This window comes from Plectropomus leopardus, chromosome 6 (genome assembly GCF_008729295.1).
Source record: "Plectropomus leopardus isolate mb chromosome 6, YSFRI_Pleo_2.0, whole genome shotgun sequence".
Taxonomy (NCBI): Eukaryota; Metazoa; Chordata; class Actinopteri; order Perciformes; family Serranidae; genus Plectropomus; species Plectropomus leopardus.
Window position 1 is genome coordinate 23,503,456 of NC_056468.1, and position 22,295 is coordinate 23,525,750.

A 22,295-nucleotide genomic window follows, 5' to 3' on the forward strand; every position below is an offset into this window, starting at 1 on the left:
TTATTTCATTTTTAAAAAAATTATTTATATATGTACTATACATTTCCTAATAAGAGCACCAAAAGGGCGAACTGTTCCTCAGATTTTATTTCAGCATTTTCTTTAATTGAATTTAATCTACTTTTGTTTTATTTTATTTCAGAAAGGTAATTTAGTTTTCATACAGCACTTTCAACACTTTGATAGAAAGTAAATTTGTAAAGAGAAAAATCCCACTGAAACTGAAAAGCATCAATTATTAAAACAAATTCTTTTTCCGAATTGTAATTTGCATATTACAAGTTCAATTTGTATTTAAAATCGGTGAAGAAAATGAACGAAAGTGCGGTACTCGATGTGAGAAGAGATAAACATTCAGCAAGCTGCAGTGGAGCTGCTGCTGGTCCTGCTGTATGTGTGTGTGTGTATTTCTGTGCCTTGTCTGTGCCTTTTCAGCAGACAAAGTGACTTAACCGGAGGATAAAGTAGGAGCGACTTGCTTAGTTTTTCGTCCTATAGTTGTCCTCCGACTTTCCTCTGCTGAATGTTAGCTAAGTTAAGCTAATCAAGCTAGCTAGCATGCTACAGGGTCTTTTCCTCCACACGAAGAAGAGGAGGGGGACACTCACAATGTAACCTGATGGCTTCAACTTCTGCAGCTGAAAGAGGTTTGAACTGTGTGTTTTATTACTTATTACCTCATTTCTACCGGACACCCGTTTGAATAACTATTGCTACGCAAAGTTAAGCCTCTGCAGCTAAATAATTTAGCCACATTTCCTTTCCGGGTAGCATCAAGTGGCCTTAGTTACTCTTTAATCATGAGATTGATTCGATCAATGGGGCGAATCTAACTTTAGATGGGATAAACTCAAATATTATTAGTCTGATTATAATGGAGAGCGTGTGCAAGGAAAATACATCCCAAATGCCTTTGTGAGAAGATGCTATTTTATTTTGTAGAGATTTTGTCAGATCTTTTTAAACCTAGGTAGTTGGTTGATAACTTTTGGCGAAACACACCCATTGACATTCAAGCTATGCCTGTTTGCCTTTGGTGAAAGGCGTCCCAACACAGAGCAAGGAAAGTGATGTTGCTCCAGGTTTCGAAAGGGTTAACTAATAACATGTTTCTATTACTTTATAGCAACATGGCACGAAGGTGACAGTTGTCTGGCTCCTGACCCGAGAGATGGCACCCTGCGAGAAGCCACCATTAAGAGATTGACCTCCACCTCTCATAATAATGACACCACAGCATCAGTGGTATTCAGTGACCATAATAATGATGCAGAGGAGGAAGAGGAGGAGGAAGCTGTGCCTGTCTCTAAACTTGTGAGACCAGGCTTCCATCGCTGCGCCCAGGAGAAACCCTTGTTTCCCAGCAGCACTACAGACACCAGGCTATGTGTCCCCTTGGAGCTGGGTCGTGTTGGTGGACACAAAGTCCCATACACCATCAACAGATACCTGAGGGATTACCAGAGAGAGGGAATCAGGTTCATTTACAACAACTACATTCGTTTCAGAGGATGTATCCTGGGGGACGACATGGGTCTGGGAAAAACTGTACAGGTACAAAGTACATTAGCTGCACATCTATGTTCTGAATTCTTTAAATGTCTGCATGTTTTCTTTACGTGGCTATTTCTCTCACTTTCGTTCTCTCCGCTGCTTATCTTAGGTCATTAGTTTCCTTGCTGCTGTATTGCACAAAACAGGCACATGGGAGGACATCCACAACAACAGGCCTCAGTTTCTGCAGAGTCAGATGACTTCCTCCAAGCAAAGTAAACCAAGCAAAGTGGGTATAGAAATATGCAGTAAACAGATGAGCTATTTTATGGTCATAAAACACAATTAAGCACAATTTTCATTTATAAAATTTTGCATCAACCTGATACGCTTTCTACGACATGTAAAGTATTTTTTCAACCCAACTGTGATGTATATAACTATAACATGGCAAAGGGTTACATTTCCTATTTTTTCATACTGTGCTCTGTCAATTCTCTATTAGATACAGGGGGACTTAGCTGTGGCTCAGTTATATTCAAATTGCATTCCAGTCTACCTCATTCAAGAACTTTAAATATTGGCTAAGGTCCTGTCTGATGAGCCAAACTTTTCAAACTGACCTTGTTAGACTTTAATTGATCCTTCTCTTTCTCTCACTCTTATCAAAAGAAGTTGTTTGTAAATAAGTATGCTTTTGTACATGAGTGCTTTTAAATAATCTCTCTCACACACACACTCAGTCATACTTATTTAAACCCTAACACACTCTTGCTCCATTATTTTATTTTGAAATTGTTTTTAAGTTGATTTTCTTTGCTTTCTTTATGTCTGTTTATTGACTTTGTTTGCTTGTTCGTTTACTTTTCTTGATTACAAAACATTTGTATTTATTACCCTTATTGAGGTGAGATTTCTTATAAGCCCATAAGGGTTTCTTAATATCACCTGCACAACCTTGTTTCTCTTTTTTTGTGCAGATAAATCTTAAATCTAAAAAATACCAGATGCATTGGATTAAGTGCATCAATACTTAACAGCCGCAGATATGAGTATTGATTTGTCATCTTCACGGTTTTGGTGTTTCCATGATTTGGTCTAGGTGTTCCTCATTGTGGCCCCACTGTCAGTGCTTTATAACTGGAAAGATGAACTGGACACGTGGGGTCACTTCCAGTGTGTGGTGGTCCATGGGCTGAGGAAAGAGGAGGAGTTGGCTCGCATCAAGAAGGGACGTGTTGAGATTGCTCTCACTACCTATGAGACTCTGCGCCTTTCTCTGGATCAGTTTAATGAGTAAGAACCATGCTCAATCCACACAAGCAACAAATGCCATACATTACATGTTTTCTGTATACATTTAATTTATTCCATGACTATGTTATGATAACGATGTTTTTTTTTCTGTGACTAAAATATACCTTTGCCCTCTCTGCAGCATAGACTGGTCTGCTGTGTTTGTAGATGAGGCCCACAAGATAAAAAATCCAAACTCTCAGATAACTCAGGCCATGAAGGATCTGAGATGTAAGGTCAGAGAGCTTTATGATTGTTTGATTATTTCATTATACCATTGCCTAACTAGTGTCTGCATTTCCTGATGACGGATGCAAAGCATTGCTGGTATCATTCAGAAGTATAAAGTCTGCACTTAAGTGGTCCTCATCTGTGCTTTACTGAAAATAGATTGAATTGTAACACCATCATGATAAGCTTCTAAAACAACAATAAGCTTGGGTTTGCATTTGGACTTTACTTTTGATGCTAACGTTGTGCTTATATTTTCACCAGATTAGAGTTGGCCTTACTGGCACCATCTTACAGAACAACCTTGAGGAGCTGTGGTGTGTCATGGACTGGTAAGTTAATAAGCTTTTATATTGCAACACATTTGTCATTTGCATATAATTTCGTCCCCTGTAGTTGCAACCTTTTGCTGAAATAAAGTTCCCATTGGTTTGATGTGTTTTTTATTCTATTCAGGGCCGTACCTGGTTGTCTTGGCAACTTAGGACATTTTAAGAATAAGTTTTCAGATCCGATTGAGAGAGGGCAGAGGCACATTGCAACCAAACGAGCCCTAGCTACAGGGAGGAAGACTGTCAGAGCCCTGGTGAGGGAGATTTCCCACTTATTCCTGCGAAGGACTAAAGCTCTCATCAAGGAACAACTGCCTAAGAAGGATGACAGGGTAAGATTGGTTAAATCAAACCACATTTTCTTATTTTAATGGATTTTTGTTCCCTGGAAGTTCACCATTGGCCATAAGCTGAAGTTCTACGATGTCTTAAAGCAACCCTCAAAGACACTTTGTTATTTTTTCTCCTAGGTGGTGTATTGCTCTCTGACAGACTTTCAGCTGACTGTGTATCAGACAGTTCTGGACAGTGAAGATGTGAAGCTAATGTTGAGGTCTTATCAGAGATGTGACTGTGAAAGTGGACGCACCCGTGGAAGCTGCTGCTATGAAGTGGGTTTGCCACCTTTTACCATTGAGTGCCTTTGTATGCTGTTTATGGCAATAGATGAAACTTAATTGTAAAGGTTCAGTTGTTTGCTGCAAATTTTGAAATAAGTGTTATTCATGTCATTATTGACACATATCGTATGTGAACTTTTTTCTGTATTACTTCAAGGGGTTAGAACAATCAGACAAACTTTTGGGAAAAATGTGCTTTGTGTAATTTAGGTGAACTGGCCCTTTAGTTATCGAAGCAATACTTCTGCTTTCTACTTTTGAAATACATTATACTGAAGCACAACATCATCTGAGGCTGTTACTGTCGTCCAGTTGTTTTTAAAGGGACCTTTAATGCTTTGCCTTATTGGATGATCATATAAAATGTGGTCTAAGTTTCAGATAATGAGGTACATGTATGTTAAAGTAATCCCTGCGAGCTAAAACCTAAGGCTTCAGATCGTTCTGATACTTTTTGTAACAAGATGACATCAGCTTGTCAGGTATCTCTTTACATAGTCACCTGCTCCAGGCACACTACTGCAAGTGTTTATATTATGCAGCCTACACTGCTACGTGTAGATTCATGCTAGCATCAGGGAATTGTTTAATTTCTGTGCCGATGTTGTTAATTTCTTCCCAGTTTTGGATTATATGCCCGCTGGGACGTGCAGTTTTGAAAATTTTGGTTTCTAACCTTTTATTTGTGTTTTTTAACAGTAGAAAGTGCCACTATTCTCCATAACAGTCTTTCACCCTGGCTTTATTGACAGTGCAGAAATGCAGAGATGTCAAGATACAGAATACCCAGAAATGCTGACCAGTCAGAGCAGACTGGGCTTTTTCAGGAGGGGGGCTTTGAGAAATGGGTGCTAAAATGGAGCGTTTCAGACAGAGGGTGAATACAGATGTCCTAGCACAGACAGCATGAGGAAAATTAAGTGTTCCTGAGCATTAGTGCGTTTAAAGAAATTCATGTTGAAACCCGAAATACAAGCATGAACCTGATAATGAGCAAAACAGGTTTCCTTTAAATGTGGGAAGGAAGTAGTTGAGAGAATTTTTCTAAGAGGGATATCTACAAGAAAGAAAGACAGAATTAATGTGTAGGATGAAACTTTTCACTTGAACATTTGAATTACATAAATGTAAAGCTTCATAAGGCTGAAAAGAAATGAAAGATTCACACTAACAGAAAATAACATATTTTATTTCAGAGAAACTCAGCAGGTGCAAAAATGAAGACGCTGTACTTCAGTTATTTGACCATATTGAGGAAGGTTGCCAACCACGTAGCACTGCTTCAGTCCACTGCAGGCATCAGCAAATTACAGGTAGAAACATTTTGCCCTATAACTGATTTTGTTTACTGATTTATTAGAGGTGTAACATGTGCAACAACTCATTTGTGTCTTCCAGGAAAAGTATGTTGGTGCCATTTGTGCAAAGGTATTCCAGAAATTTCCAGACTTTGTGAAGAGATGCAAAGATGAAGCATTTGAGGCCTTGTCGGACCCGATGTACAGTGGAAAGATGAAGGTACTATTTGGGACAGTCACTCAGTCACCTGCCCGTTACGGGATGTATTAGTGCTGGTGAACATTTCTATGTTCATTCCTTTTAGGTTTTGCAGAAGCTGCTGAAATATTACCTGCAGAAGAGAGATAAAGTGCTTCTTTTTTCTCTCTCAACAAAGGTGAGAGCTGTGTTTGTGTGTTTATTGAAATATGGATTTTTTTTTATTCAGCGTGTGTGCACATGTAAGTACAGAGATGTGTAATGTGTGAGAGTTGGATGAGCAACATGGCGAGATGTTTTTCTTAAACCAAGAGATTTAATGCCTATGGTGATGTGGTTAAAGAGTGAAATATGTTTGTTGGTTTTGGAGCTCTACATTTTGTCTTATTTATTCAGCCTTTCAGCACAACAGCAGCCTTGAACACACACCCTTAATTGCCACTGCTGTTAGAGCACATGACTTGTTTACAGAATAAATAGTAGCAGGAGACATGGTTTTCTCATGACATAGATTAATAGGAAAGCCTTGGGGTGGGGTGGGGGGGGTGTCAGGTTTTAAAGATAATTAGACTCTGCAGAATCTAATGGTTGCTGTCACCCGAGACATTACGATAACATTTGTGGCTGCTCTGAGGTCATATTTTCATTGCCTATTTTTTGCTTTATTTAGTCCGTACAGTTTTGATTGTACAAGAACCAGTATTACCCATATAATATATCTATAAATATACAAGCCTGGGGATGCTCTGTTTTTTACTTAAATGTATCTAGTTATTACATTTTATCTGTTATACAAGTTTCTCAACCTTGACGATGACAGAGATCTCATGATACATGGTGAGATGACAGTTTTACACAGTTGATTAATGTGTTTTGAACCTTTCACAATGGTTTGCTTTTTGTGTTAAACCCGTCAGCTGTTAGATGTGCTGGAGAGCTACTGCATGGCTGAGGGCCTGGACTACAGCAGGCTCGACGGAACCACCAAATCCAAAGAGAGAGTCCAGATTGTCAAAGAGTTCAACAGCTCATCTCACGTCAACCTCTGCCTGGTTTCCACCATGTTAGTTGAACAGTGACAATTAGACAGTGGTAGTGATTTCTTAATTTCATATGTGGTGTTTTTTTTTTTTTGCAAATTTGCTTTTCCAGTGAGTTTCAGAACCATGAATCTGCTGATAACTGGCTCTTTCTTCCATCAGGGCGGGCGGTCTTGGTCTTAACTTTGTAGGGGCCAATGTGGTAGTGCTCTTTGATCCCACTTGGAATCCAGCCAATGACCTCCAAGCTATTGACAGGTAGGTTGTGGGCCGTGTCTTAACAGACTTTATACGTGATTTAAGCATCTGTTAGGATATAGAATTCAAGTACTGTGTTGCTGCTTCTCTTGACTGGCTTAAAAAAAGCACTGTTAGGTGCCAATATAGTGTACTTAGTGGCGATGCGTGGGTCAGTTTTTTTTAAAGATTATTTTGGGGCTTTTTTAGCCTTTATTTGATAGGATAGGTGTAGCATTAAAAGGGGGAAAGAGATGGGATGACATGCAGCAAAGGGGTGTGGGCTGGAATTAAACCCACAGCCGCTGTGCATGGGGTGTCCACTCTACTAGGTGAGTCAGGATTTCTTTAAACCTGCATCAGCTCGGCTCATTATGAGAGCCAGTCTGTCCCGCCCAACCCATAAACGTGCCTTAATCAATGACTTGCAAACCTGCAAACCAGAGCTGAATGTTTTTGGCAACAACCATCGCTAGTAACAACCTTCATGCTGTTGGCAGTATTGAATGTCATTTCCAATAAATATCTTTCTCTCTCTTGAGTATGATCTCGAGCACACAGCTGATAACCTATGCAGTTGTTTACATGAGCAGGCAGCTGATCGGTGCAGTGGTTTGTTTACATTAGGTTACAGGACTGCATATTTAATGTTTTCAGTTTGGACAGAGAGGCACTTTCTTGCTTTTAGGATATGGCCTACATATTTGCAGAGGGAATTTTTTTTTACAACCCATTATGACCATAGAGATTTAAAAATGTTTGACTTGAACAGATTTTAGCAGTCACAAGCTGAGTAAGGAACGCCTGAGCACAGCAGTGTTGATGGAAAGCGGTTTGTTGTGTGAGAGACAGAAAGGAGAATATGTAAGCTGTATTATTGCACTTTCTGGAATTTCTCATAATAACTTTAAGTAATATTCTTTGCTAACTGATGTCACATGCACATCTGATATCCAAACATAAACCACAGCTTTTTACTGTTTACGAAATATGCATGATACCTGTATGTTGATATGTTTGTGTCACTCTTCAGGGCATATCGTATTGGCCAGTGCAGGGATGTGACTGTTCTAAGGCTGATCTCTTTGGGGACTGTAGAGGAGGTTATCTACCTCAGACAAGTTTACAAACAGGTACTGGATAATTAAAACCACACATGTAAAAACCCTATTCTCACAGGACCAGTATTACCAGAGGACCACATGTGATTTAGAAATTAAATTACCTAACGCCCTACCCAAATGTACTTGATTATTCCCTGGATATGATGTTTATGCTGTTTTAAGTGTTGAGCCAGTTGAAAAAAAAGAAAGGATCCTTTCTGCATGCTGCTGGCTGTCACATCATCTTTTAAGATTTTGCTCTTCTGATGGACTTGAGCTTGTGCTATCTGTGAATTGGTCTCCATGCTTTATGCAAGATGAGTCTCTTAAATATGCATCCAAAATACTGTCACACCACTGTCATTTATAAATGCAGCTTCCATAATTCTCAACCAGGAAACAGGTAGACTAACGCCACAGAGAAAACAAAAACCCTTGCAGAAAATAAAAAAAACACCAATACCAGCTAAATACACAGAGAAGGCGATTTACACAAGACTAAAATCATCACATGACCTCTGGCACTGGTGAAATATTGTGGGTAATTTGAAGTGGAATTTTTCCTTGACAAATTATGGATAAGGCAGATTTGCATGGGATTAAGATCTCAGATGACCTCCTCAGTTACGACAAATTTAAAGATCCCCATGTAATACTAGCCCAGTGCAAAAAGGACTAAATCAAATAATAACATAAAAATTCTGAATTTCTGTCAAAACTGATTGTACTGCAACTGACAGGAGGTTATTTTTCACAATGCTTCTAAATGTGAGATCAGTGCTCTGTGTCAGTACCTCTTAAGTATTTTTCTGTGCCTCTGTATTTTCATCCCATCTTCCAGCAATTGCAGAGCTCTGTTGTGGGAAAGGAGAGTGCACGGCGGTATTTTGAGGCAGTGAATGGAGTCTATAAGGGCGAGCTGTTTGGGTTAAAAAACCTCTTCATGCTGCAGACTCAAGGGACATGCCTCACCCGCAAGATACTAGAGGTTAGATAACCTTCACTTTGTTTAATGTTTGCTGAAATTAATCTTTCAAAAGTCTTAAAATGAATAAATCAAAAAAAAAAAATTCTGAAGTTGTATTTTAAATTCTTAAAATGATTAGTAATATATATGTCTGTATACATTAACATCAGGCAGATCAGGGGAGGGGAACCAACAAAAGTCATTTTTTAAATTACAATAAACATTTGGGCAAAATTGTTCTTAACCCTCCATTTTTTGTTTGTTTTTTTGTTTCTTTTGTTGTTTTGATTTTTGGTTAATGTAAAAGTGGTCTTAAATTTCATTCTGTTTGGCATTCAAAAAGTCTTAAATATAACATGCTGATCTGTAGGAACTCTGTCGAGCAGTAAGTGAGGTCTTTCACTTCTAAGTATTTTGGTTCGACATAGGATTTGAATATTTTTTTCTGAATAAAAAGCTGCCTTAAACACCAAAAGAAGTACACACTGCTGAGTAAAATGAGATTTGAAAGATTGCAAAGTCTTATATTGATGATTGTTTTGTAATTAAATCGATATTGCACAATGAAATGGTTTTGTTTCGATAAATGTGTGTCTCTTCCTGTCAGAGAGAAGGACAAGTGGAGGCCGGTGTAATGACAAGCAGCACACACACAGGCGAAGAGAAGGAGGAGGAAACGAAGGCAGTTAGCGTGAGTAACTCTGCTTTTCTCAGAGACCCATAGCACGAGGGCATTCATCTTCCCATCCCTCACTCCGTCTTCTCTCCCAGGCGGCCCACTCATCCCTCCGTTCCCATGTGAAAGAGTCGATACCTCAAACAGGGACCTTCCTGTCTGTCAGTCAACCAAACTCATGCAATCTCATTTAACTTTTCCTGCCTTTGGCCCAAACTCTTTTCTTTATTCGTGTGGATGCTTCAAAGCAACTGGTAGTAGTAGTAGTTCTGCTACTATGACTTTTACTACCACTCCTATAACTACTAGTAGTACCAATACAACTACTTAAACTACTACTGCTGCTACTACTAAAGTAGTACTAATACAACGACTTCATCTACTACTGTTTCTACTACAGATACTGCTATTACAACTACAACTAGTACTAGGACAACTCATTTTACTCCTGCTACTGCAATTACTACTACTACTTCTACCACTACTACTACTGTTAATTCTACCATTACTGCTACTACTAGCCGTACTAGAACTACCTCTACTACTTATAAGACTACTTTTACTTCTACCACTACTGCCACTTCTGACCCTAATGTAGTTGGCCATTTTTCAACATTTTAAATGTTGACTTTTTGGATCGTTCTTTTGAAATTCTACACTATAAACTTCTTCAAAATGCTGTACCATACATTTTATCAACATCTGGAATGATGACTTTTTGGACCATTTTTATCACGTCATAGTATGGCATTTGTGCACATACTAAACTATAACTTTTTTCAACTTTTAATTTTAAGATAATTTTTGGGGGCATTTTCCCGTTTTTTTATAGGGCAGTTAAACAGAGAGACAGGAAAGTAAGGGGAGAGAAGGGGATATGACCAAATCATCATTGAACTCTTTTTAGAGTCTTCCACTACCATTACTAGAACAAAAAACTACTTCTATTTCTACTGCAAGTACTGCTACTACTAGATTAGTTCTACAACAACAAATTCTACTCCTGCTACTGCGATTATTACTACTACTTCTACTCCTACCACTATTACTACTGCCATTACTGCTAATACTAGTGGTGTGTACTGGAACTATTGCTACTAGGAATACTTCTACTAATACTACTGCATCGCTGCTACTACTACTGCTGCTGATTCTTTAGATATTATTACTATTACTATAACTACTATTAGTACTCCTTGTAGTGATAGATGTACTGCTATTTCCTATACTTCCATGACTACAACTACTATTACTGCTATTATTAATACTAGTAGTACTTCTCCTGTCCTTTATTGTCAACTGCAACTTCTGCATAATTTCAGGTGCAGAGACCATTTGAATGTTGAAATGTTATGCTCTTGAAGGACATTTATAGCTCTCAATTTTCTTCTACATTTTATGCCTCATATTAAACATTTTTTATTTTAATTATTATTTTTATTTCTAGGTGCTTCTTCAATTCCTCTTTGTCTTATAGTCTTTCTATTCTTCTTAGGGGTTTATTTGTAAGAAAAACAGCTTATACAAAACACTTTTTTAAAAATGCAATAAGTTGTGCTACTTTTTAAAGGGAGAACATGAAGAAAGTGATATTCTGCCGAAAATCTTCCTTGACAGTATCGCATACTCACCCTGCTGTAGGTTTTAAGATGGCTGTAAAAAGTTTGTAGTTTCCTCACAGGAGTTGTGGTTAGCTTGAGTCTAGGCAGTTACAATAGATTCATATGGTGCTTTTTTTTTCTAGTGGGAAAAAGTAATAAAACTGGAAATCTCTCAAACCACTCCTGTTTCATATTTTCAGCAAAAATTGCTCATTACACTGCTTTCATGCCACGATATCATTGTCCTCTGACTGAAAAGCTCCTTTGAAATAGTGTGTAGCCCAAACTGTAGGTTTTGCAACATACTGATGTGGTGTTTTGAAAGGTTTCAATGTAGGTTTTAATGTTTTTTCAACATGAATACCTATAACAATTGGAATCCATTGTAACTGACTGAACTGAAGCTGACCTCAGCTCCTGTAATCTGTCGGTGTGAAAACTACAAACTTTTTACAGCCACCCTTTTAACGTACAGGGCATTAATATTTAATAACCCCTACCAAACAAGGCTACAATGCCATAGGTTTTTGGTGGAGTATCACTTTATGTCCTCAGTTTACACTCAATTTTTTGTATTTTAGAGAAACTAAAGGATGAGGTTCTCTTTGTCTGCTTCTCACTTTCTCTCTGATGCTGTGTGAAACAGCTGGATGTAATTACTTGCGTGTCCTAATGGAAGGAGCAGACCACACTGAAGCCTATCTTTTGCTTTTCGGCTATTTATTTACACAGTGATACCCCTTATCATCCTGTTCCCAGCCAGGTCCTTTTTACTGGGCTGCTGCTCCACTAAGGACTTGAGGATTCTTAAAAAAATACAGAATACACTGGGGTGCCTTAACACGCAAGGCTCGAGGCGTGTACAGACCAACATGCACACGAGCGCGGAAGAATTGGGGAAGAGTCATCTAGTTGGCAAATTTTGTGATAGTGGAATCACTGTTGGTGGTCGCTCCCATAAAGCTCCAGGAAATGTTATGACCCTGTTGTTTTCTTCATATTACATCATGATGGAGAGCATGTGTCACATTGATGTTTATTATGATTTATTATTACAAACATCTGTTTTATGTTACTAACATGGGCTGGTCCACTGAAAAAATGGCATGAACAAAGGAAATGAGGAATTTCTAGCGTTTTGGTGCATATTTTTTTTGCTAAGACTTTCTTACAGAGTTTATTTAAAAATTTTCCAGCAATTTTTTGTTCTCACAGTACCTACCTTGTGCCACTTTCTATAGAAATCAGAGATGTTCCCAATGACTACTTTCCCCAGTGATTAAACAGTGGAAATTTAGACTAGTCATCTAAAATTCACAAAACACTCAGAAAACAGTCACATATTCAGCATGGCACATTTTACTACAAATTGTGACAACTTACTAGATAAAAGTCAACAGTTGACATTTGTTAGCTCTGTATTTAACAACTTGCCTCATCTCCATTAAAAACGATAACTTACTCACGCAGTTACTCTCTCATGCAGGCATGTGCATGCAAATTGACACGCATGCATATGCACACAAATATTCAGACTTCCCAGAAAGCCGCATGCACTAAACTAATTACAACCCTTAACACCTCTGTTGTTTAGCCTATTGAAAAGACATCAAGCCAGTGTGACTGTCTAAGTGAAGGCTCGGATGTACTTGTAGCAAACACAAGTCTGAGAGCGCATGAGTGTTTTTTTTGTGTGTGTGTGCGTGCGTGCGTGCGTGCGTGCGTGCGTGCGTGCGTGAGACCAACATGGAGGGAGAGCCATTTAAGATGGGAGCTGCTGGCTACACTTGCATACCAATCTGAGCATCTTAATAAGTTTAACCAACTTATAATTCTGGTGCTGGTTAGCCAGGGTAGCAACGTTTAATTGACTAGTTGACTAATCACACATCTCCCTAATGCAATTATGTTAGCTTAAGCTGTCTGTTTCCACTGTTTTATTTAAGGAACCTGGAGGCTTGACAGTGGGCCCTGTACCAAATGAACGAGCCAAGGTGAACAGAGATGCATCAAAGATCCCCAGAGGGGTGTTGGACTTCAGCAGTGGGAGTGAGGAAGATGAGGAGGAGAAGGGGCTTAAGAGGAAGGCATCAAACTTGAGTGCAGTGGATGGCAACAGGTGTGGGAATGATGCAACAGCTCTTGGTCGAATGAGTCTCCTTCAGCACGGTTTCTCCAGGCTTCTTGAAAGAGTTCAAGGAAAGCCAGAGTCAGCAGAAGGGGACAGTAGTCCAAGTATCGAAGAAAGTGCCTCTGAGGAAGATGCTGAGGATCCAAAGATAGAGGGTACCTCCTCTGGCATTTGTAAGAACTCCAGTACTGAAAAAGCTGCAGATTGTCTCCCTAAACTGGGACCGAAAAAAAACTTCTCTCGTTGTTCAGACAAAGAAGACCCAGAGAATGGAGATGGGAAAAGACAAGAGAGGGTTTCCCAAGTGAAACAAAGTGATGAAGATGTGAGGAAGAGACACGGCCTGGAAGGGTGGGCAAATAAGAAAATGGTGGTGGATGAGAGTGATGAAGATTCCTCACCAGACAAAAAGAAACCTAACAAGCTCAAAGCTCCAGTTCCAAAAGTGCACCGCTTTGAAGGTTACTCTGATGAATCTGATGATTTGGACACAGAGCCAAAGACATGTCACAAGAGGGATGCTTTGAATTCACATGGGAGAGGAGGGCTGGACTGCAAAAGAAAGAGGCATAGTGCTAAAGTTAGGGGCAAGGCAAGATCCAAATACACAGAAGTCTTAGAGATATTCACATCTTCAGAAGATGAACACACTCCTGTTAAGAAAGGGAGATCTACAGGAGGCCACTTCTTGTCTCCACAGACAAAGAGATCCAGCGTTGAGTTGCCAAAAGACGGACAAAGAGCTTTAACAACTGACAGGACAGAGAGACGAGCAGGGATGCCCAAAGCTGTTCCATTTACAAGTCTGAAAAAGCAGACATTGCCAGCATCCAAAGTACAGGATGTGACCATCGACAGTGTGTTAGGTCAGTTTCAATACGTATTTTTATATGCTTAGAGTTTTTAATTAACTTAATTTCAACATTAATGATGTATATTTCTGTTTCAAAGGGGGTGTGAACGAGGTGGTGTACACACACTCTAACCAGGGCGTGGTGGGTGAGAGCAAAGCGGAGAAGCTGATCAGTAGATCTGCTGTGCGAGACGTGTTTGAGCGCAAGATAAACTCTCAGCTCCCAGCCAATTACCTTCTGGGCACCCAGGAGGTACATAACACTGGTCTGGTTCCATGATTCTTCAAACATATAATACTCTGATTGTATCTTGCCATCCCAAATTACGTTAGATAAATCAAATTACATTTGAAAAACTTAAAAGGAATATATTTTTCAGAAACCATGACAGGATTACTCACTAACCCACAGGCCTCACTGTAAACTGTCATTTAGACCTGTTTTCTACCAAAGTATGTCTGGCAATTGCATGTTGGCATGCAGAAGAAGGCTCGCCAATACTGTTTCAGACACACATGCTTACTATGACATGAGAGTGACTGTAAACACATGCTGTTTTTATCTTAATTTAGCTTAGTTGTGCTTCATAAGTTGCAGCAGTGTAGATGACCTTTTCAAATCTGTGGTCCATGACACTGCATGTTTACGTCCAGATGTCACATAAACCTGCATATCTCGACCAACAGTGCTATAACTAGTGGAGAGAGACAGTTGGTGAGCAAAGTTGGTAAAATATCTTCAAACACAGGGGTCAGAGTGTGTTTTTGGACTTATTTGGCTTACTTTGTCTTGATTTTTGGAAGTGTAATAATTTGATATGATACAAATCTTGTATGATTGCACCAGAGCCTGTCAGAGAGCCAACCAGACAGCGAGCCTTTCCCCTCTGCTGTCGTGCTGAAGAAGCCCAGTGTGGACAATCCAGTCACCTTCACAAGCAAAAGTGTGCACCAAACCAGAAACACCACCTTCATTATTGGAGAGACTCCGCAGGCCATTCGCAGGTACTGAAAAGGTGTCAGAGGAGGTGATGTGAAGAGAAAAGAACAGGGGTGATAGCAGTTAGGATAATGCAAAAAAAAAAAGAAAGAAAGCCAAAAGGAAAAGAAAAAAAGAGAGAAAAAGTGGATTGTATAATATGAGATTTTCCATGGGAACGTTAAAAGAGGATTGGGTAAAATAGAGAAACAAAGTCATGAATAGACATAGTGAAGAAAAAATGGTCAAAGGAATACTTCACCCATAATGAGCATTTTATTACAAATACTCAACCCATGTTAGTTTGAATTTGTAAAGAAAACTTTGTTTTTCTCACATGTGAACAAATAATCCAAAGAGACAACATTTTTGACTAAGTGATGTCATAATGGTCTATGTTTAACAGCACCAAAACTATAGCAAAACATCCTTTACCAACTCTCACACAACTGGTGCAATCAAAGTCTCATTCATCCAGTCATGTGCTCAGTATTTCCCAAACAGACAGTTCATTTGATGGGTACCTGAACGGGGAGTGAAACTTATTTATGCTCTTTTATAAGCCAGACTATATTGACAAGAATAGGAATTGTCCTTTTTTGTGACTTTTCTGAATCCAATGTAACCCTTTACAACACCAAAGTCACAAAATAACACAAACTAACCGACTGGGCCAGCAGTAGACCTGCAGCTCTTGTGTTCATCAAGTTAAAATTATTGTTTTTGTCAATGGAGTCTGGCTTTGAAGCGGGGAATAGATCCGTTTGGTGAAAGTTTGTCAATGGATGTTTTGATATAACTTTGCCGTAGTTAAAGGTGGACCCCTTTTACTTAGATTCATCAAGAATTTTCTCTCTTTTTATCACAAAAAAAAACGTTTTCTTCATGAAGACATTGTAACATGGGGTGGGGAACCGATCTGAAATAGTCATTTTGGGGGTGAGGTGTTCCTTTAAGATAGGGGGGGCTGGGGGCGCCCGGTGGCTTAGTGGACAGAGCAGGTGCCCCATGTACAGAGGCTGTGCAAGGTTTGAATGAGAATTAATAAGGCCAGTGGATGAAATGGGGAAAGGGGGTGTAAAGAGTGAAGCAGGAAGAGAGGATTCCTGGCAGTGTCGGGAAGTTGGCCAAAAAATCACCACAGCGCCCCCACCTGAGCCTCAGGAAGTGTGTGTGTGTGTGTGTGTGTGTGTGTGTGTGTGTGTGTGTGTGTGTGTGTGTGTGTGTGTGTGTGTGTGTGTGTGTGTGTGTGTGTGTGTGTTTAGCAAGAGACCACCTCTGAGCTTTTCCCTTCCACCTATTTCCCAGCATCATGCCAAAGATTACCCAGTTATGTTCAGGCCCAACAGTGCAGGAGTTTTCCTCTCCACAACCACAGCCCTCCTGAGACTAACCAAAAATGATCGCCTGAGGACTTCCAAACCCACACTGATATACGCACACACGTCCCAACAAGCATTTACACACACAAACAGACACTCATACACACCTCTGTCCTGCTGCCTCACCTCCGCCTCCTACCTTTCCAAACACTCGTATACAAACACACAGACACCTTTATGGCTCCAATCTGACTTCCCAAGGGGAAGGCTGTATCTGTGCCCAGAGGCTCACCAGGGAGTCAAAATACACACTAGTTATATTGATATCCCCTCAATTAACCTCGCTGTTTAATGATTTAAATCCACATGCACGTCGTGTTTTACTGCAGTTGCTTTTATTTATTGTTTTTCCAGTGAAAGCCACAAATGGTAATAACACCACCATAATGCTGCTGTACCACCAGTGACTTTGAAGTATTTCTGTCCCCGAGTCTGGTTAGACCAAAGTATTAATGACTGCCTTGGAGCTCAGGAAAAACACCTCATACTGCACGGCTGTCTGGATAGGAGCCTGAATATGTGGAGAACTATTCATCTTAGGCCTGGCCTGACGGACCCGCAAAATATCTGATTAATTGTATGGGCCTTTTGGGTTTTTAAGTACGTTGTTTTACGTGTGATTTAAAGTACCGTACTGTATGCTCATGTGTGCCAAATCCAGTCCTCATGCTATGCAACTGTATGTGTGCGAATATGGTGTTAAATTTACACACTGTAAATTTGATCTTAATTTTTTTTTAATCTAGAAAACATTGCCTTGATAAAGAAGGTAGAAGGTAGATGTATTAGTCATTTTTTAAACCAAGTTTAAAAAATGAAATTACTTTTGCCCTTGATCCTACCTCATCATTGGAGTTGAAAGATGAGTTGGTTAAAATCAGCAGCTATTATGAAAATTCCATCCAGTTCCTTGGGCATGTTGCTGCTGCTGGCATCATTCAATTACTGCAGTTCAGTTTTTGAGCTTGCATCAGAATCTTGTGTCCAAGTGGCTCCCACAAGGTCAGTCCATCCAGTGCAACAGCTTGATTCGGGATGCCAGGTTTTTAAACATGTCTCTGTGAAGATGTGCGCAGAGCGCTCCCAGATCTCCTGTTGCTGAGTGAGCCTTATTCACAACGCATCCACTCCACTCTACTGCGACCGTACATTAACCAGAAGAAGGCTTGGTAGAGGAACAGCTCCCGGTCCAAGTCCGGTCAGTCTCACCCTGATGCCGGCTCTCCTCCCTGTCTTTGTCCAGTCCTTTCGGTTTCGTTTCTCCCCTCTGGTCTGACCACTTGTGGGGATCCTCTCGTGGTCTGCTGCGTTCAGTCCAAAACCCACAAAACTTTTCCCAATGTTGATAACTGCTCTGCTTCTCTTTCTTGAAAAAGTCGTGCTTCAGCAGAAGGGGTCATGATGTCGAAAAAAATACAAAAATATAGCAAAAAAGTAGCAAAGGTTTGAAGAGCTAGTGCTGCTGCATCCGCATACGCTGCTGTCATCATAGCAAATATAACAATTCTTACATTATGGTTACCTTAAATCTATTTTTAAGGTTTACTTAAGATTAACTTTTTTTCAGTGATAATAACACATGCAAACCAAGACTGTCTGATTTAACTGAACGGTTGTGTTTACTTGGTAGCATTTAGGAAACTGTTTGCATTTGGTAAATAATGTAAGCACGATGAAAAATGATTAGTTCATATGATTCTTTTTATTTCAACAAAATGCCATTCTGAGCATATTGAGATAGACCAGTGTCCAAAAAAAAAAGTTTAAAAAAAACCCCAAGTATTCAGACGAAATCTTCTCTTCTCTCTATCAATGGACTCCATGTCATGCCATTTTATTACAAACTTAAATACTTTGCTTTAGCCAATATGCAAAACTCATAAAACAGTTAAGTCTAACTTACTTCAAAACTTGAGATACTATCATTAACTAAGATCAAGGTGATTTACTTGTAATATTTTGCAACAACTTCACAGAATTAAGTAAATACAACTGAAATTTAAATGAACTTAATAATTAAATATGAAATAAACATAAATCAAAACTAATAGCTACATTTACTTACCTTTATCAAAGCAGTCGCTTTACTTGATTTATAAAAGTAAGATCAACTATTGAGTTTACAGTGTAGGATATTAAAAAGTGATATTAGTTGTAAAAGTATGCTCATCGATGGTGCATGCATGTTTTTCACTCTCATTTCTCTCTTGATTTGCAGGCAGCAGTTGGCGGAAATGGCAGAAACATTCAATTATTCCTCAGTACATCAGTTCGCAGTAGAGATACTGAGAGGAAACTCAACTCAGAGACTGGCCTGGCTACAACAGTATTACACTTCACTGAACCACCCTGACCTGGCCACTACGGTCGTAAACAACTTCCCACAACCTGATGCAGTGCAGACCTCCTCGTCTTCAACAGCTACCTCCTCACCATCCACCAAAAGAGCTGCAAAATCCCACACACATACCAGAACCCCACAGAAGGATGTTCCAAAAGCTAAGAGAAAGCCTAAGTACACTCAGAAGAATCCTCAACCTAAAACTAAGCCTGAAACCCCACAAAACAATGTTTCTGTGCCACAGACAAAGCCCAGAAACCCACAAAATTATGTTCTGTCACCCCAGAAAAAGCAAAATATCCAACGAAAGTATGCCCTAGAACCTCTAAGTCATGTTCCAAGTCTTGAGTCAGAGGAGCAGGAGGAGACGGGATACAGTGCCAGAGGACATAAGAGGACAAAGAGGGGTAGTGTTTCTAGTTCTGGAGCCTTCGGAGCTGGTGGTGGTCTTGGCTTGGAGCAGGCCAGCAGCAGTGGTCTGGGGTCTGGGGAGGCTGCTGCTTTCCTGAACCGCACAGACAGAGATATCCCTTCTTCTCCGGACGTCAGCCATGGCGGGTCCACCACGTTATCCAAACCCACAGCACAGGCAAAGGAGCAAGAGCAAAAATTGTCTTCCAGGACCAGTGAAACGCTTCAAGGCTGGAGGGAAAATCCTCAGAGCCCTTCCCTTTCTGAGCAGGCCACATCCACCTCCAGTTGTCGTTCTCTCCTCACAGATCTGATAGGCGACACCTCGATCCTCGACGATCTGTTAAAACCCAAACCCAGGAGTGCACAACAGAGCACCAGCCCCAAAACAACTCCTGCACTCTCCTCCGTGTCAGTAAGTACAGGTCTCACCACTCCGTCTCCATCCAGAATCACTACTGAAATCAGTACTGATTCTGGCTCAGCAGGCCTCATAGACTCTCTGTCCTCCCCAAAGTTGAACAAAGCACCCACACAGCAGGTGGTATCAAAGGGCAGCCGCAAAGACTTCTGGGACATCTTGAATGAGGGTAATGAGGAGAGCATCAACAGGTTAACGGACCCTGCTGAAGTGCAGAGGGTTTGCATCAAGACTAAGTTTGCAGCTAGAGGTAGGTCTGATGAAGAGGAGCGCAAGAGTCTCTGGAAGACTAATGAGAAGTTCCTGTGGAAGAAGTAATGCAGGGGAGATATTTAGAGTGTTAAGTTTTATTTTTCACTTTTATGCTTTTTTACTTTTTGCAGTTCTAAAAGAAGTGTATAAAAATAACAAATGGATTTAAAGCAGGTGTCCCTGCTTCGGTTTTTATTGTTTTAAAATTTCACATTATTTTTTACCTTTTTAGGATGTTTTATTACTCTAGATATTTGAAAATATTCAGTGTCTATTAAATTAGTGAATTACTAGCATAACGTTGACTGTTACTTTATTGCCTTGTTTATTGTTTTAAATGTCTTTTTTTCCACAGAGGCCTTTGAAAAAAGTGGAAAAATTGAGCCACAAAAAATATCACAATGGTAAGTTGTACATGTGTAACAGAGTGCTGCAGGGATGACATTATCTTGTAGGCCACCTGGAGATGTGCATTGCTCTTGTTCCCTCAGGAATGACACTTTTATGAATTTAGAAGCGTAAATAAAATACTATACTATATATTAGTAGTATTTTATACTATACTATAAAATACTACTAATATATAGTAAAAAGCTAATGTTAGGCTGTAAACGAACCACATTACGGTCACATTACCTCAACACCACCACCACAACAAGGCTATAAACAGTGTTTGGTATAATGAAGTTCTGTTGTCTAATTTAGCCACTTGTTAGCGATCATTTTTTTGAAAATCACAACTAAGGTGTTTAGTGACGTATTTTATGTAAAAGTACCAAAACAACCTAAGCTTGTCTTCACCACAGACCACATTTCAAGCATCCAACCAAAAGACAATTCAAAAACCCACTGACTTAAAGACAAGGCAAAAATGCGAACTAATTTTTGCGTTTTAGAGCTCATTACTTCAGCACGCTTCACAGGGATGCCATTTAAGTGATATCATCAAATAGCTTTCTTTGTCTCATCATTCAAACAGTTTAAATCCCAGTTTACATTAATGTTAGACAAGGAAGACAAATTCTTACAATAGATAAACTGGAACCATCAAATCCTTTTAACATTAACTTGAAAAACAGTTTATTTATTATCAAAGTATTGGAAATTAATTATCAGCTGATGAATTAATCATTTCTTCTATTAAAAAAGGGTAAAAATGTAAATATAAATGTGTTTATGCTTCTCTTGTGCACATGTAGTTAAAGGTCAGTGCTCAAACGGCTGTTGTACTTGATATGATGTTAAGTGGGTGACGGAGAAAACCCATCCCACCGTAGGCATTAGCCATTATTGTTTTTGGATACTATGACCGCCACCCGGGGACTGCTGGTGGCCCTGCATAGAAATCACTTAAAACTCACTAATGGCCGTTACGCCTCCATCCCTCTGAACACCTCACTGCTTCCTACTTCCCATGAGAGTTTGGGTTCCCTGCAAAGTGTTCTGCACAGTAATTTGATAGTCTGTGGTTTGGCTCAGTTGTGCTGCAAACGCCCCTCAGAGTGGGAGCTGCTGCACTATTACTGAAATAACAATAAGCAGTTGAAGACTTAGTGGAGCAGGAAGAGGAGGGAAGGGGAGTCGTTTTTACACCCGTCCATCCACCCATCCTCTCACGCTCTCAGTCAAAGTGTGTTTCAGACAGAGGTGACCAAATAATTTGCACCACTCAAAAAAAGCACAGACAAATTTTGACATCAAGCTCATAGCTTTAATGCGAAAACAAAGTAGGCCTTTGCTATGAGTGCGCATGCGTGTGCTGACCCTCACAGCTGTGTCTGACCTCTTTCAGCTGTTGCGCTGAAGTAAATGGAACCCCAAAGAGAGCTGCTCTGTGTCAGTGTTGTTCTGTTTAGCAGAAATGAGAAAGTGCTGATAGCTATCAGTAAACAAGAGAAAGGTCTGCGTGTCTCAGCAGAACATGCAGCTCAGTAAATAGTGTGTGTGCGTGTGTGTGTGTGTGTGTGTGTGTTTGGACCTTCTGGGTGGTAGATCATGACCATCTCCACACACACACACAAACACACTGAGGCCACACATCTGTCGCACCTGTTCAAATCACAGACGGAGGAGAATAAAAAGCCCTTTCTCTTATCCCAACCCCCAAACTCTTCCCTCGCTGCTTTTCTCTTTCTGTTTCACCCACAACTGAGATTTGCAGATCCCTATCTGTCTTTTTGTGGTTGTAGTCTGGTTCAAGTGAGATAGCAGAGGGGCTTAGCATTTAAGTGACAATAGAAAGGCTCACCGACTGACTGCCAGTGGTTGGAGGCTAATGGAGGCAGGCTAACATGGCTCAGTGGCAAACAAAGCTCTCTTATCTTTCACGCAGGATTCTGTCAAGGAACTGGAGTGAGACGTGCAACCGCTATGAGTGATCGCTGACAATGTCTTAAGTCAGCTCGATGATTGCATTTTATTTTATTACATG

At 40.0% G+C, this 22,295-nt stretch overlaps 1 protein-coding gene across 3 annotated transcripts; it reads left to right on the forward strand.

The window, feature by feature from the left end:
- Positions 1 to 418: 418 nt before the first annotated feature.
- On the forward strand, positions 419 to 20,933 carry ercc6l2 (excision repair cross-complementation group 6-like 2). 3 transcript variants are annotated; one of them, XM_042488312.1, is made up of 20 exons: positions 419 to 656; positions 1,127 to 1,554; positions 1,664 to 1,783; positions 2,597 to 2,790; positions 2,933 to 3,026; positions 3,286 to 3,353; positions 3,478 to 3,685; positions 3,824 to 3,964; positions 5,170 to 5,286; positions 5,372 to 5,491; positions 5,577 to 5,648; positions 6,388 to 6,533; positions 6,673 to 6,768; positions 7,781 to 7,880; positions 8,692 to 8,838; positions 9,425 to 9,508; positions 13,041 to 14,091; positions 14,177 to 14,331; positions 14,926 to 15,083; positions 18,658 to 20,933. In XM_042488312.1, exons 1-20 carry the CDS (start codon positions 620 to 622, stop codon positions 19,928 to 19,930), a joined length of 4,809 nt encoding a protein of 1,602 aa, XP_042344246.1. In that variant the 5' UTR covers positions 419 to 619; the 3' UTR covers positions 19,931 to 20,933. The 3 variants fall into 3 exon arrangements, with proteins under 3 accessions (XP_042344246.1, XP_042344247.1, XP_042344248.1); XM_042488313.1 differs by having other exon boundaries at positions 419 to 647; XM_042488314.1 differs by lacking the exons at positions 419 to 656; positions 1,127 to 1,554; positions 1,664 to 1,783 and having other exon boundaries at positions 2,749 to 2,790; positions 2,938 to 3,026; positions 18,658 to 20,931.
- Positions 20,934 to 22,295: the final 1,362 nt, after the last annotated feature.

Coding starts and splice junctions, on each gene's coding strand:
- ercc6l2 (XM_042488312.1), top strand. CDS start 620: ATGGCTTCAACTTCTGCAGCTGAAAGAGGTTTGAACT. Junction 5,492..5,576: donor TGTACAGTGGAAAGATGAAG/GTACTATTTGGG, acceptor CATTCCTTTTAG/GTTTTGCAGAAGCTGCTGAA. Junction 5,649..6,387: donor TTTTTTCTCTCTCAACAAAG/GTGAGAGCTGTG, acceptor TAAACCCGTCAG/CTGTTAGATGTGCTGGAGAG.